At 36.5% G+C, this 15911-nt stretch overlaps 1 protein-coding gene across 1 annotated transcript; it reads left to right on the top strand.

Moving 5' to 3' along the window:
- Nucleotides 1-15185: 15185 nt before the first annotated feature.
- On the top strand, nt 15186-15581 carry LOC110888529 (egg cell-secreted protein 1.2). Its single transcript, XM_022136056.1, has one exon. The coding sequence runs from the start codon at nt 15186-15188 to the stop codon at nt 15579-15581; it is 396 nt and encodes a 131-aa protein (XP_021991748.1).
- Nucleotides 15582-15911: the final 330 nt, after the last annotated feature.

The following is a 15911-nucleotide window of genomic DNA, read 5'->3' as shown; positions in this document are numbered from 1 at the left end:
TGTCAATCTTTTCTGAATCGGGAATACAATATCTAAGAATAATTTGTCCTATCCAATCATGGTATAAACCAATCCTTTTGAATCATCATTCAAATTTTTCTTAGATTTTGATTTTTTTAGATATTCTTCATGAAAACTACCTTCATTTTCATCTTGTAATTCAGATTTACCTTTTTCAACCGACTCTTCATTTAACACACTTTCAACGACCTTACCTACCACCTCTGAATCACTTGAATCGTCATATTTGGAATAGGTTGCGTCAATGTTATCTGACAATTGATCGACCATGTTGAAAGCTTTTTCGACTTTCTCATCATCATAAAATGCAAACTTTTCCGGTGGAGGAACTTGATGATACTCAGAACCAATACCCTTTTTGTTTTTCTCAGAGTCATTATCACCCGGTTTATGTTGAAAATTCTTTCAAGCACATATGATGGTGCATGATAGCTTTTTAACTTGTTGTTATCCTGTTCTAAATCAGCTATTTTACACTTTAGCTTAGCAACATCCTCAATGTAAGAATTTACAACTTGTTGCTTTATTGAATACTGTCACTTAAGCGTATCAGTTGTTTCAGAACAGTATTTCAATCTTGATTGAACAAGTTTCATTTAACTTTTCACATCTTCATATGACTTTTTAGTAATGTGATAAGCCAACTTTATTGAATCATATTCCTTTTTCATCTCTTGAAAAGCATTCTCTTTTTTATCACATTCTTCTGTCTTTTTCAAAACATTTTATTTCAAAATTTCATTTTCTTTTTCTAAATTCTTGCATCTTTGTGTGAGTTTTTCATCATTTTCTTTTAGAACTTTTTCATTTTCTAACATTTCTTTGTGTTTTCTTTGAAAACTTCTTCGGTTTTAGTGAATTCAAGATCTCTTGTTCTGAATTTTTCATCTTTTTTAGTACAAGCACTGCACGTTTCCATGCACTTCTTGCACTGTTCAACAGTTTCATTTAAGGCTTCAGAATCAGATTTTACCTTAGTGATTGGCACCTCGGCTTTCGCTTCCGACTGTGTTTGATCAGCATCTCTCTTTTGCTGTTTCTCACCAACACCAACACCAGCATCATCACCAACTTCCAAATTTTCACTGTCTTTAACCACAACTTATACCTTCACTTCTTCTTCTTCTTCTTCTTCTTCTTCTTTCTTCATTTCTTCAATCTGCTGTTTTTCAGTAACAGCTTCTTTCACAACTTCTTCATTCACCACAACTTTTTCTTCAACTTTATCTTCTTTTTCTTTCACTTATTTAACCACCTTCTTCAACTCATTCACCATACACTCCACATTTTTCTTCATTCTTGCTTCATCCCTCTTCCTCAGACTTGATGTCATAGCATCTCTGATGATTTTATCTAGCCTTTTCTTGTAGGTTTTGTCTTTTTCAACATTTGAGTAATACTCGCCGGATAGAGGAATTACTGCAAGAACTTCATCAAAAACTATTTCACTTGGATGAACAACCGGTTCACCATCCCTGTTCACGTAACACTCTCTCTTCTTATCCCATCTTTTGTTGCTTATTGCTTCTCCATACTCTATTTCCATATCTTCGATTCTGTATCCCACAATGCATCTTTCTCTGTATGTTTTCTCACTCAGAATTTCTTCTCGAGTTTTCATTTTCATTTCAGCCATGACGTTTTCTTCCTGAATCACCTTAAATATAAACAAACAAAATCAATTCAATTATTATCAAACAACTTGATCGGACGAGTATCCAATCGAGTGAGTCAACAAAAGTCAACAATGACAATAATCGGGTGACAGTGTTGTCCGATCGGGTGACAATGCTTTGAATAGGATGGAAATCCGTTCGAGCTGTTGTTCGATCGAGTCACACAATCCGTTCGAGCTGCTGTTCGATTGAGTCACACTACACGACAAAAGTCATGATGTTCGATCGAATTGTTGTTCGTTCGAGTTGCAATGTTTTAAATAGGATGGCTTTGAATCGGGTGGCACCTCGTTCGACCCACCACTCGATTGATGGCACAAAAAAGACAAAATGTAATGTTGTCCGAACGGGTGGAGGTTGTCTCTTTTACCTCAACAATGAATTTAATTTTCAAGATAATATCACATGCAGCCTAGATTAAAACAATAAGAACATGGCCGACAATCCTTTATCATTTAATTCTTCACATGCCAACTTGAATCAAATCTCGAGCAGTATTATATTCCAATTGATTTCTATTGGACATCTCAATAAGTGGACAAACAAAGGCAATTAAGAATCATGTGATACTGAAGTATGTAATTAATGAAAGCAGATTACTTTGTTGACTAAGTGACCCGAACAGATGATGTGCTATAAAACGAACTACCGCCCGATCGAGTTGTAGTCCGATCGGGTGACAGTCAAAGTCAACAGTTAAATGTCATGCAATGAAATTGAATAAGGTGTCTTTGAATCAAACTACCGCCCGATCGAGTTGTACTCCAATCTGGTAGCAGTCAACAAGTCAACTACATAATAAAATGTAATGAAAGAGTGAGGCTTTGGATCGGACTACTGCTCGATCGAGGTGTACTCCGATCGGGTGACACCAAGAACACCAACAATAACAGTAAACATTATGTCAACTTTTTCGGACCAAAAATTTTTAGATTTCTCCCAAACGGTTTTGAATTAGGTTCTGAAAATTTGTAGGGTTATAGATCAAGTATTTTCGCATAACATATTCAAAAATCAGCTGATTTTAACCGTAAAAACCCGTTTAATTTTGCGATTTTCTGATAAGAACGTGAAGATAGGAAAAGATGAAGAAATTTAGCAAATCTGATGTGATTTCTGATATGAGCTCCTGCTCTGATACCACTTGTAGGACCGGTTTTCGACTCCGAAACGATTGCGAACTGACTCATGTAACGTGCGGAATCCGTACACGAACGTGACCGAACACACACGACGTACTAAATTTGTGATTCGATAAAAGATCTGAAAAGTACAAAAACCTAAATCACGTGGAGCACGTTCTCTCTCTAGCTTCTCTATCTAACACTAGAGTTCTCCAAGTCTCCAAATGAGCAAAAGTCTAAAAGTGTCTAAGTCTAACCCTAAGACTTCTATTTATAGGCCAAGGGGCTTCAATGAGAAGACTCATTAATTTCATAAATGCCACCTTGCCTTTTCCTAATTATTACAATATAAAGCGCTAGTTAGATTAGTTTCTCGCTACGGCTCGAATTGACAGAGGCGACAGACATAAATGCACCAACACGTACACACATCGAAAAAAATTTGTATACGTTAAAATCTTGTATTTTATTGATTAGAATGCAAAAATTTCATTCGTTGCGCAATTTGGGTCGTTTTCGCGTTCGTTAAAGCGTTCGTCATAATTAAGCGAAAAACGCAATCGTACAACCAAAGGAACCGATGTCTATGACATTTTTGGGCATAATTCAAGTTAAATATACTTTAACTTCCTTATGGAGCCTAAAAATGGGGTTAACGGATGTTAGAAGTGCCAAAACGCGACAAAACAAGTTCAGGGACCAAAGCTGTCAATTTTCAAACTTTTGCCCTTGCTGCAGGCTTACGGTCCTCAAACCAGGACCCTTTGCGGTCTATAAACCCTCCCCAACAGCTTTTTTGATCAGCCCTTTGTTTTTACATGTGTGGAAGCTAAGCCTTTTAACTTGATCCTAACACTTGTAATGATCTTATTCATCCTTGGGCAACATTCAAAACATGTGGCATGATCTTGTAGCTCCTAAACAACTATAAATAGCAAGCTTATTCAACACCACAACTTGCTCATTTCTTTCATTCTTCACTCATCTACTCTAATTGGAGTGCTACCATCTTTTGGAGGCCTCCTACTGAGTTATTTTTGCATCCTAGAACACTTGTAAGTGTTCTTTCATAGTCTTGTTAATTCTTTTAGCTATTTTGAGCTAAAAGTCAAACAGTTTGACTTACTGTTTAACTTTCAGTTCTGACCATAATTGGTCAACTCAGAGTTCAATTGAACTTTGCAACGTGATCATAATCACGATGGTTATAATCCCTTGTGATTATACCTACTGATTACCACGTTTACTAGTCAAAGTGACGAGTCAAAGTTTCGGTCAAAATGCATGTTTATGTGCATTTTACGACGGAACTATTTTTAGGTATCAAAACATTAAGTTGTGATACTGGTGTGTGCGAAGTGTGATATGTTTTTATTAATATTTTGAGCCCATTTTACGCATTAGTCAAATTTTAAATTTATAAAACACGATATTCTACTAACACTAAACACACACTTGGGCAAGTGCACCCATCGTGAGTGTAGTATAGTGTGGTAAGATACCGAGGTCGTCCAAGGACACAAGAGCTTTTAGTACTGGTTTATCGTGAACGTCTAATCAATCTAAATTTTTTTTGAGAAAAGTTTTGAAACATGAAAATAAAACTAAAAATGAAAAGATAAATAAAAATAAAAACAGATAGACAAGATAGAATCACACGGATTCAACTCGTCTTTAATGTATCCTTTGATGATTTTCGCACTTTCGGACTTAGATTATCTTAGTTATAGTAGTAGGCCCCTCTTTTGAAGGTGACGTTACACTCAACCCAGTGGTTTGAGTCAGCAGGGATACAATCCCAAAGGGTCGGAATATTGAAAGAGAATTAAGTAAGTTATTAATGCAAAAAGTGGTAGACCCCTCTTTTGAAGGTGACCTAACTCGGGGCTAAGTGGTTTGAGTTAGCAAGGATACAATCCCAAGAAGCCGGTTTAAAGCATTAATAGTAGTTTACATATGAGGGGTTCAAGCTATTCGCACCCCCGCCATCCAATACCAGTGGGTATTGAAGGAGGTCCTTGTAAGCTTTAACCTGGTCCTCGCAGGATCTATACACTGAACGAGACAAGAACTTTACCAAACCATTCCCCTAACCCCCGACCAGGTAGTCAACGTGCCTTTATATAGACCGTAAAGACACGAATAATGAAATCTTTTAATTTATATAGACAATAAAGTAACCTCAAGACACCACAGAAAAATGATACAGGAAATTCACCTTCAACATAAGAAACTAGTTATTAAAGTCATTAATACAAACCCAAATAAAAAGTGCCGAAAGATAAAAAAAAAATCAAAAGTAATATAATAAAGACTTCTCTTCACCAAGTGATGTAAGAGACTTAACCAAACATGGCCTTTGAACCCTTACAATCAATCTTGGATCCCGAGACTACTACACACTCTAAAGATGGATGACGGATGATGGTGGTGGGTGTTGGTGTTGTAGTGGTGGTGGTGGAGTGGTGGAAAATTGGGAGAGTAGTGGTTTGCCAAGGGATGCCTTTCAATTGAACCAAGCACCCTTTTTTATAGCCTAAACAGAGCTCTGGCCACGGCCCCGTGTCCAGCGGGCACGCCCCATGGCTAGCCTTTTCTCTTCCTTCATTAATTGCAATTTTCAGCAGAGGGCCCCACACGACCCCGTGTCTCCTGGGCACGTCCCCGTGGTCAACTCTTATATGTACTATCAAGATTCTGCGTATCTTTGCATTGACCACGCCCCGTGTTGAGCTGGGCAGGCCCCCGTGGTGAGCGTGGAAGCTTCTACAAGGTTGTCTTTTTTGCAGGCCTCTAACCACGCCCCATGCCCAGCTGGGCACGGCCCCGTGGTCAGGGTTCTGTTGCCTTGTTTTTGCTTTGGGGATGCTGCCGAGGGGTCAGACATGTCACGTTTATTCCTTCTTTTGGTATTTATGTTGGTTTTGGTTGCTTATTTGCTCCTTTTGTTCGTTTAAGCTCGTTTGGTACTGTAAATTCAAAAGGAAGAAAGAAACACGCTTTTTCCAACATTAGTACTAAAAAGGGTTAGTTTTATGCCTCATTTGATGTAATTTATATGTTGCATTTTGCACACATCAAATGCCCCCACACTTGAGTCTTTGCTTGTCCTCAAGCAAAAGTCTTTAATATGTGGCTTTACACACCCAAATGGAAGAGGTAGAGGAGAAGTTTTGGGCTCATCTTGAGTGTAGGGAATCCAAGATCTTTATTGGGTTTTATTTTTATTATATTTACAATCTTATTCGTCATGATTTATTTAGAACATTTTATTAGAAAATTTATTTATTTGGGCATAACATGACTTTTTAAAATTCCATTTATATAGACGTTCACATACCTCACGGGAGATCACTCAACATACGGCCGATTTGTGTATTTTTTTTTGTGAAGCACTCGAGACTGGTATGGAACTTACTTCTACCATATGCTTGCCAAGCAATCAATCCTCCTCCTTTTTTACTATACACCTTCGTAAATATCAAGAGGGCTTGGGGAAGGGTTAGGCTTGGGCTAAAGGTAGGTGGTTTTGGTTAGTGTTTAGTGAAAATGGCGAAAAGCGTAAAAAGCGTCGGTCATCGTAAAACTTTTTTGTTTTTATGACTTTTAATTAAACTAATCACATTCAAACAAGATTTCTTTGAGGAACTTGTTGTTTATTGCAAGACATGCATTTTTCTAATGTCACAATATAACCGAGCTTTTTACTAAAACAAAAGGGGTTGAAAAGAAAAAGGTTTTGGTGGGTAATGGGTGTTTGTTTTGTGGGTTTTGAAACGAAAAGGTTTAGGCTCAAAGGGGTTAAATGCCTTTATCATTTACTTACTTGGGTTCAAGTTGGTAAGGACCGGGAATGTATCGTCTTGGCAAGTTCTAGAATCGTAAGAACCAAGCGGCTATTCACACAAGAAACGAAAAATGAGCATTTAGTTTAAAGATATCTGCATGTATGCTCAATAAAGGCTCAAAACTCACTTGTTGTGGGAATGGGTTTATAATGTGATCAAGTATATATAATCAAATTTTAATTAGATTTGTCATGCCTTTTCATAATTTTCTTATGTGGCTCTTTTTATCATGACGCTATCGGTTGTAAATTTTGTAAAAATATAACCTTTTTAGAACTTGTTATTCCCGAATTAAACCAAGACAAGTAAAAAATTAAAATTTTTGAAAAAATTTGGGGTGATTAGCGGTTCCAATAGAGTTTTGTGTAAGGCTTGTTATTAGGACTTACAAGATTCAAGGTTTTAGCATCCCCCCACACTTAAATTACACATTATCCTCAATGTATCCCAAAAATACGTTTTTAGGTTGATTCGAATGTGTAAACGTTGATTAAAAACAAGTTTTTCTGTTACTGAGGGTCTAGCCACGACCCCGTGGTCAGATCGCCAATATCAATATTTTGACAGAAGACTGGCCACGGGGCGTGTTCGGTGAGCGCGCCCGTGGCCAGTTACCTGAACTGGGACTTTTTCTGCAGAGCCTGGGCACGAGGCGTGTTGGGCTGAGCACGGCCCCGTGTTGCACATGCTGAAATGCTGGAAAAGTTGACGGAAGGCTCTATTTTCGTGCATAGGGTGTGGTTTTAACGTCCCTTTGGCAATTTCCATCTTCCCTTGTTTGTTAAACCATTATAACATCATCCAACCACCATATAATAATTTAAACCATTATTCATTAAGAGTGCAAGATACATAGTTCCGAAAAAAATTAAAATTAAAGTCCTAAAAATGAAAAACTACAAAAGTCCTAAGATAGATAGGTCATGAAATGCAGGAAATTTAAATCATGGTGAGGTTCTTCCCTAGATGTTTGAATGATAAGGATGATAAAAACCCGGAAATGATTTTCTGGTGTCTAAGGGCTTTTAGAACTTCAAACCAGATGATGCCCCTCAAATGTCGTTGAGCCATTCCTTAATCTCCCTAGGGAGAAAGAAGGCAGGCTCATTTTCCACAACATCTTGTGGAGGAGGTGTAACGTTCACCGGAACTCCAATTAACACGGCTAGTGGAGGTTCCGGAGGAGAAGAAGGTAAGTGACAAAAGTGGCAAAGACAAGATGGTTGGTGAGAAACCTTCTTTGGAATATACCTTTTAAGGTATGTGTGAAGATCCCAGCAAATCTTGGTCTTTGGAATGGTTCCAAATTTGCAGGAATCATGCTGACTTTATAGAAAATGACAACACGCTGACCAGGTCCCCGTGTCGGCTGGACACGGCCCCATGGTCAGACAAGGTTCTGACACATTTTGTCCATATTTTGAGCACGGGGTGTGTTGGCCTGGACACTACCCCGTGGTCAAAATTGAGGTGGGCACGGGGCGTGTTGACCTGAGCACGGCCCCGTGGCTAGAGTTTTTATGAAGCGGCGTCTTATTTTAAAGTTTTTATTCAGATCAGGCGGTTCCTTACTAGAGGGAACAACACCGAAGTGCCTAAGGTCCTTAATTGCTCTCAATTTAAACAAGAACGCAAGAGGTTATCGGAAAGGGTAAAACCTAAACTAAATACCGGTGGGTGAAGCCAAACTTTATTCCCCTTATCCAGGCTCTTGTTAAACAAGGTATATGTCGAATCGCTCAGGTCTATGAGCGCATCGGTGGGAGCCGATGGAGAGTCCTTCACAGCACAATCGACACAGGGACGACTATCGTTCATGTTTTCACAAGAGGTTGAGGTACTTTTGGTGTCGTTGATGTTGGTAGAATCCGAATGTGACCCTAAAAATTCTCCTTGATCGTTGTCTTGTGATGAATAACTTGTTTTCACCTCAAGCTCTAATTCTTTTAGTTTTAGGAGAATTATTTCTTCAAGTCGACATAATTCTTCGGAGGTTATGTCGGTTGAAAGAGATGGTTGAGGGCATTCGGGCGACAGATAGTGATCGTTTTTACTTTCGCCCATCTTAAGGTGATTACCGGAAAATGATGGGTCTAAATAGCGGGGTTCGCAAATTAAAAAGAAACATTCTAAATCTTTATGGAATCCACCACATATTTGACACCACTCACCGTTAGAGGAGCGAAAGTAAAAATAATCAATGTCACTCATATTTTTGTCAGAATTTACCAACCGTCGGGATCTTACGGTTCTGTTTTCAGCTGGAGGGTGGACACGGCCCGTGGTCAGCTACTGTCTGACTTAAAACATGATTGCCAGTAACGATGATGGACACGGCCCCGTGTCTGGCTTAGCACGACCCGTGCTGAACTCTGCAGAAAGTAAAAAAAAATTAAGAAAAATCCTAAAAAAATAGAAAAATAAATAAAAATAATTAGGCCGTAGATTTTAAACTTTCTTAAAATCCTTCTATCCCCGGCAACGACGCCAAAAACTTGTTGTGTGCGAAGCGTGATATGTTTTTATTAATATTTTGAGCCCATTTTACGCATTAGTCAAGTTTTAAATTTACAAAACACGATATTCTACTAACACTAAAAACACACTTGGGCAAGTGCACCCATCGTGAGCGTAGTATAGTGTTGATAAGATACCGAGTTCGTCCAAGGACACAAGAGCTTTTAGTACCGGTTTATCCTCAACTCTAATTAATCTAATTTTATTTTGAGAAAAGTTTTGAAACATGATAATAAAACTAAAAATGAAAAGATAAATAAAAATAAAAACAGATAGACAATATAGAATCACTTGGATCCAATCGTCTTTAATGTATCCTTTGATGATTTTCGCACTTTCGGACTTTTTATGAGATTATCTTAGTTATAGTAGTAGGCCCCTCTTTTGAAGGTGACGTTACCCTCAACCCAGTGGTTTGAGTCAGCAGGGATACAATCCCAAAGGGTCGGAATATTGAAAGACAATTAAGTAAGTTATTAATGCGAAAAGTGGTAGGCCCCTCTTTTGAAGGTGATGTTACCATCGGCTAAGTGGTTTGAGTCAGCAATTATACAATCCCAAGAAGCCGGTTAAAGTATTAATAGTAGTTTACATATGAGGGGTTCAAGCTATTCGCACCCCCGCCATCTAATACCAGTGGGTATTGAAGGAGGTCCTAGTAAGCTTGAACCAGGTCCTTACAGGATCTATACACTGAACCAGACAAGAACTTTACCAAACCATTCCCCTAACCCCTGACCAGGTAGTCAACGTGCCTTTATATAGACTGTAAAGACACGAATGATGCAATCTTTTACTTTATATAGACAGTAGAGTAACCTCAAGACACCACGGAAAAATGATAAAGAAAATTCACCTTCAACATAAGAAACTAGTTATTAAAGTCATTAATACAAACCCAAATAAAAAGTGCTGAAAGATAAAAAATCAAAAGTAATATAATAAAGACTTGTCTTCACCAAGTAATGTAAGAGGCTTAACCAAACATGACCTTTGATTGGCAAGAACCCTTACAATCAATCTTGGATCGCGAGACTACTATACACTCTAAGGATGGATGATGGATGATGGTGGTGGGTGTTGGTGTTGTAGTGGTGGTGGAGTGGTGGCAAAGTGGGAGAGTAGTGGTTTGCCAAGGGATGCCTTTCAAGTGAACCAAGCACCCCTATTTATAGCCTGAACAGTGCTCTGTCCACGGCCCTGTGTCCGGCCTTTTCTCTTCCTTCATTAATTGCAATTGTCAGCAGAGGGCCCCACACGACCCGTGTCTCCTAGGTATGGCCCCATGGTCAACTCTTATCTGTACTATCAAGATTCTACGTATCTTTGCATTGACCACACCCTGTGTTGAGCTGGGCACACCCCCGTGGTGGGCGTGGAAGCTTCTACAGGTTTGTCTTTTGTACAGGCCTCTGACCACGGCCCATGCCTAGCTGGGCATGGCCCCGTGGTCAGGCTTCTGTTCCCTTGCTTTTGCTTTGGGGATGCTACCGAGGGGTCGGACATGTCATGTTTATTCCTTCTTTTTGGATATATGTTGGTTTTGGCTGCTTATTTGCTCCTTTTGTTCGTTTAAGCTCGTTTGGTCATGTAAATTCAAAAGGAAGAAAGAAACACGCTTTTTCCAACATTAGTACTAAAAAAGGGTTAGTTTTATGCCTCATTTGATGTAATTTATATCTTGCATTTTGCACACATCAATACCAAATCAGTTTTCCAACTTAGATAAACATGTTTTGACATGTTTAACTCGTCACTTCTAGTTTAGTGCTTTTTTACGGTTGTAAGTCGAGCGGTCTTGACCACCTCTTTGACTTTCGAATCCGAGCCGTTTGGTCGATCTTAGGATCCGACCAAACAAATATATGTGACCATAGTTGTATAGGGAATAACCTCCTAAGGTTATACCTTAGGGTCACTTCCTTTGGTTAGTTATATTATAGGTTGCTCGCAGGCTCAAAGACTTCCTTCAAGACCAAAACCTCTCGTTCGCGCGCTTTCGCAAATCCTCCATCTCGGTCTTCCTCCACACCGTTGTCAAATACTCCTCCATCCGTATTATCTTTCGCCGTTTCTCCACCAAAAACCACTCCACACCACCTATTTCGGAGGCTACAATCACCAGAACAACCTCCGTAACCGTCAAGGACATTCTCCGCTAGAAATCCTTCCGAGATCTGTCAGATCCGGTTGAATCTCACCGGAGTCTCGTCATTGTACAACGTCCACCGGATCGCCGAGGAGTAGTAGTTGTAGCCATAGCTGGTGCGATAGTTATTTAACCGTCGGTGATTCGCCGGAATGTTACCATACATTCTCCGGTGAATCGGAGGTTATTGATAAGAAGAATTTTCACGTTAATGTCATCGGTGAAAGGAAGAACAGAGATTTGAAGGTATAAACTGTGATTAACCTAATTCTGATGAACTAAATTTTGCAATTGAGTGTTTGTCGATGAAATTAGGGCCTGTAATTATATCTAAACTGTAATACAGGATCAAATTGTGCTTGTAGAAGAAGATAAACAACATAATCAGATACGACGGTTGGTGGTGGTTCTGGATGGATTTGGTGGTGCCGGTTGTTAGATACGGTGGAGTGGCTGGTATATGGTGATGGAGGTTGATTGAAGAGTGAGAGAGAGAGAGAGAGAAAGATGGAGAGAGTTGTCTGAAGAAGAAGAAGAAGATAAGATTTATGTGCATTTATATATATGTTTTTTAATTTTGTAACAAATTAGTAAATTACCAATCTACCCCTTGCACATGATCAGACTTAACTTAAAATTTTAACTTGATTAGTGGTAAAGCACGTAGGGTGTAATGAGTTTTACAAATAAAGGATTGTGATTAAATTTATTGAAGTTAAAGGCTATCTATTGCAATCCGATATAAAATAAACATTAGATGATGAAAAGTGTAATTTACCCAACAATTAATAAGTTGTATAATAAACAACTTATTCATTTTCTTGATTCTTGGATTCCTATAACTACAACTTGGAATGGTAATTATGCTAATGTCAATGATAATAAATAACCTAGATTATCAAAGGCTTTGATATGTCAACTCTCATGAGTAAAAATACGCTTTGAAGCGAAATATGGTTTACATAGATTATACAAGTATAGTTGATAAAAATTTCTTAGTAATGGATTTGCTAAAAATAATCAAAACCAAGTTTCATCTGTTTATTCCAAATAAATATGCAAACATTTGCAAAACCTAGACTCTTCATGTAAGCCACAAAAGAGATTATCACGATATGCATTTGTAATTGATTAAGAAGTTTCAAAAACTTTTGTTGCCAGAAATTTAATGATTCAATGAACCAGATGGCCTAAGTAGTATGTCTTATGAATCTCCATCAAACCATGAAAGCCGGATATCGATGAAGCCCATAAATTGAACCCATGTTTAATAAAAATGCATACATCAAAACAAGAAATAAATCCCACATACAAACTATATATCTCCTTCTCCTACCATACGTATATAAGTTTTTTCTATGAAACTATGATAACATAAATAAATAAATAAAATTCTAACTTATTCGTATATCAAACTGAACATGGCCGGTACAAGAAGAATAAAACTGTGCGTTGACCCAACACTATTGTACAATCTTGGCTAGAACCAAGTAATGCACGAACCAGAAAGAAGAAAGGAACCCAGCGATGCTCATCGCTAGCATGATGGCTAGAACCATCAAGAGCGTGTAACCTAAGTATAGTGTAGCTAAGACCGGTCCACTCAAGCTCTTGATGTTAAAAAATAAGATAATTTCTGAAGTACAAGAAAATGTACAATGCAACCGAGCTCAAAGTCAAGAAATATTTCTACCACCATTTCTAGTACTCAACACAAAGATACATGTAGGTTTATACCACATTACAAGGTATTTATATAGGGTTTTTTTATTACTAAAAGTAAATGAAATAAGTTATTAAGAGCCCTTAGAGGGTTCCATAAAGTTAATTACCAAAATCCCTTGAGTTCTCCTATTAAAATCACTTGAGTTCTACTTTTTTTAATGAAAAGTTCTCCTATTAATACTGATAAGAAGTTATTATTATTGAGTTTGTCACGTGATACATTAAAACTTAAAAGTAAAAGTAGTATTAATTGTATTTTTGCTAGTGTTGCAATGAAAGTTGAGTTCACTAAACAACTAAATACCTTAAAAGTGGCGAAAAAGTAAAATGTTAATTTTTTTGGGTTTTTTTATTGTTATTATAATTACTAATCTAGTTTTTATATGTTATGTACTTGATCAAAGTTGTTGATGTGTTAAAGGCAAATTGGAAATAAATTAAGGCTGATAATCATTTTATACACAAGTAAGATGTTAACCAGCCACGTCAGTCCACACATGTTAAGCCACATCAACAATATTTTAATCTAGTTAGTGTTTTTTTTTTAACGTGGGAGTATTTTACAAACAAAAGTGAATAGTTCGGATTATTATTGGTGATTAAATGAGTTGGGATTATTATTGGCCAATAACAGTGAGTTGGGATTATTTATTTCCAATTTGCCTATGTTAAAAGGTCTTATTTACAAGTATAATGATATATACTCACGTAGCAATATAAAGTTTATTAAATTATACTAACTTTTATAATATAGTTAATTATAAAATAATAAAATATTTATTAAGAATATATATGCTAGTTTTAAGTCACCAATAAAATGTTTATTAGTTGGCATTTCAATTCATCATTGATATTTTATTAGTTTTTATGAGGATGCAATTTATTTCATAAAATGTTTATTTATTAGATACATCAAGACTGACTTTCAATTAAATAGAGTGTTCTAAATATTTAAAAAAATGTTTATTTAATAAATATACAGGCTCATTAACTCATGATATTATGTGTACACTTATTTTATCGATTTAATTGTATTGTTTAATTTATACTTATCAATTCTTTGGCTTTTTTTGTAAGGAGGGGCATTTTAGAAAATAATTCAGGTTAAAGAGCAATTTGTGAATGAAACCTTTTGTATACCATTTCAAAATGTGTGTAAATTACTTTTGTGCCCATGCGTCCTAGTTAATAATGTATTATAGATTTTGTATGTTATGCACTTGATCAAATGATATGTTAAAAGGTCTTGTTCAAATGATATATACTCACGTAGCAACATAAAGTTTATTAAATTATACTAACTTTTATAATATAGTTAATTATAAAATAATAAAATATTTATTAAGAATATATATATATATGCGTAGTTTTAAGTCACTAATAAAATGTTTATTACTTTGCATTTCAATTCATCATTCATATTTTATTAGTTTTTTGAGGATGCAATTTATTTTATAAAATGTTTATTTATTATATACCTCTTGACTGACTTTCAATTAAATAGAGTGTTCAAAATATTTAAAAAAATATTTACTTAATAAATATATAGGCTCATTAACTCATGATATTATGTGTACACTTATTTTATGGATTTAATTGTATTGTTCAGTTTATACTTATCAATCTTTGGTTTTTTTGTTAGTAGTGGCATTTTAGAAAATAATTTAGGTCAAAGAGCAATCAGTGAATGGAACCTTTTATTTGTCATCTTAAAATGTGTGTAAATTACTTTTATGCCAATGCTTCCCACTTAATAATGTGTTATAGATATAGATATAGATTATAGATGTGTAAAGAAAATGATGATATGAAGTTTATGAGCTTTATAGATTTATAGATCATCTACTAGTTGGTGAATTTTAATCTTTCATCTTTTGGGTTTCTTTCATATACCAGCCATTCGTTATTTGATTATTTAATATTCATTTATCTAGTTTAATGGGTCTTTCACATTAGCCCTAGTAAGTTTTTAAACATCAAATGCTACGGATGGCTGTTTTTAATCTTTTGGGTTTCTTTCGTACATTAATATAAACTTAATCATTTATTCACACACACATGTATATGTCTATATATAACCCCTTACAAAACCCTATATTTTACAATTGCTTCCTTAACCTAACCCATGGCTGCAATTAGGGTTCTTCCCATCACTCTACTTTTACTATCATGCCTTGTTACATTCCAAGTTAGTTCAATGGCTGGGAAAGTGCACATGAACAAGCCCGATAAAGGCCTCATTGTTCGGCTTCAAGGAGAAAACAGCGGCGAGCTAATGGACTGTTGGAATGCATTATTTGAGTTAAAATCATGCACGAATGAGATCGTACTTTTCTTTTTTAATGGAGATAGTTACTTGTCGACGGATTGTTGTAGAGCCATTCGTGTTATAACACTTGGGTGTTGGCCCTCGATGCTTACTTCTCTTGGTATCACTTCCGAGGAAGGTGATATTCTTCGAGGTTATTGTGGTGGCGCACCGCTGCCACAACCAACCATGCTTGAGGGCTCAAAATTTTGATATGATGCAATTTTGAAATGATCGGAATAAAACGAATTTTTGTTTTTGTTAACTAAATCTTCATGTGTTACTTGTGTTGTTTTAGCTTGTTTATCTTCTACCCTTAAACTAAACCAGATTTCATGTTAGCTGTGAACTCATGATTAAAGGTTAAATGTTTCAATCAGTTCAGGTATCAAGTTGTTATAGTTAAATAGGTAACTAAAGTATATAAATATATTACCAACGGGGTGGTGGTCCGTTGGTAAAGACAAAGTCTTTAAACACCTTACGAGGGGAAGGTCTTGTGTTCAAATCTCATATACAACCGAAGTAAAGAAATTTGCCGTT

This window comes from Helianthus annuus, chromosome 2, assembly GCF_002127325.2.
Source record: "Helianthus annuus cultivar XRQ/B chromosome 2, HanXRQr2.0-SUNRISE, whole genome shotgun sequence".
Lineage (NCBI taxonomy): Eukaryota > Viridiplantae > Streptophyta > Magnoliopsida > Asterales > Asteraceae > Helianthus > Helianthus annuus.
The sequence above is the reverse complement of the archived record's forward strand: the minus strand, read 5'-3'. Positions and strand labels throughout refer to the sequence as shown.

What these genes read in the sequence shown, in the direction of transcription:
- LOC110888529 (XM_022136056.1), top strand. Translation starts at nt 15,186, where the DNA reads ATGGCTGCAATTAGGGTTCTTCCCATCACTCTACTTTTACTATCATGC.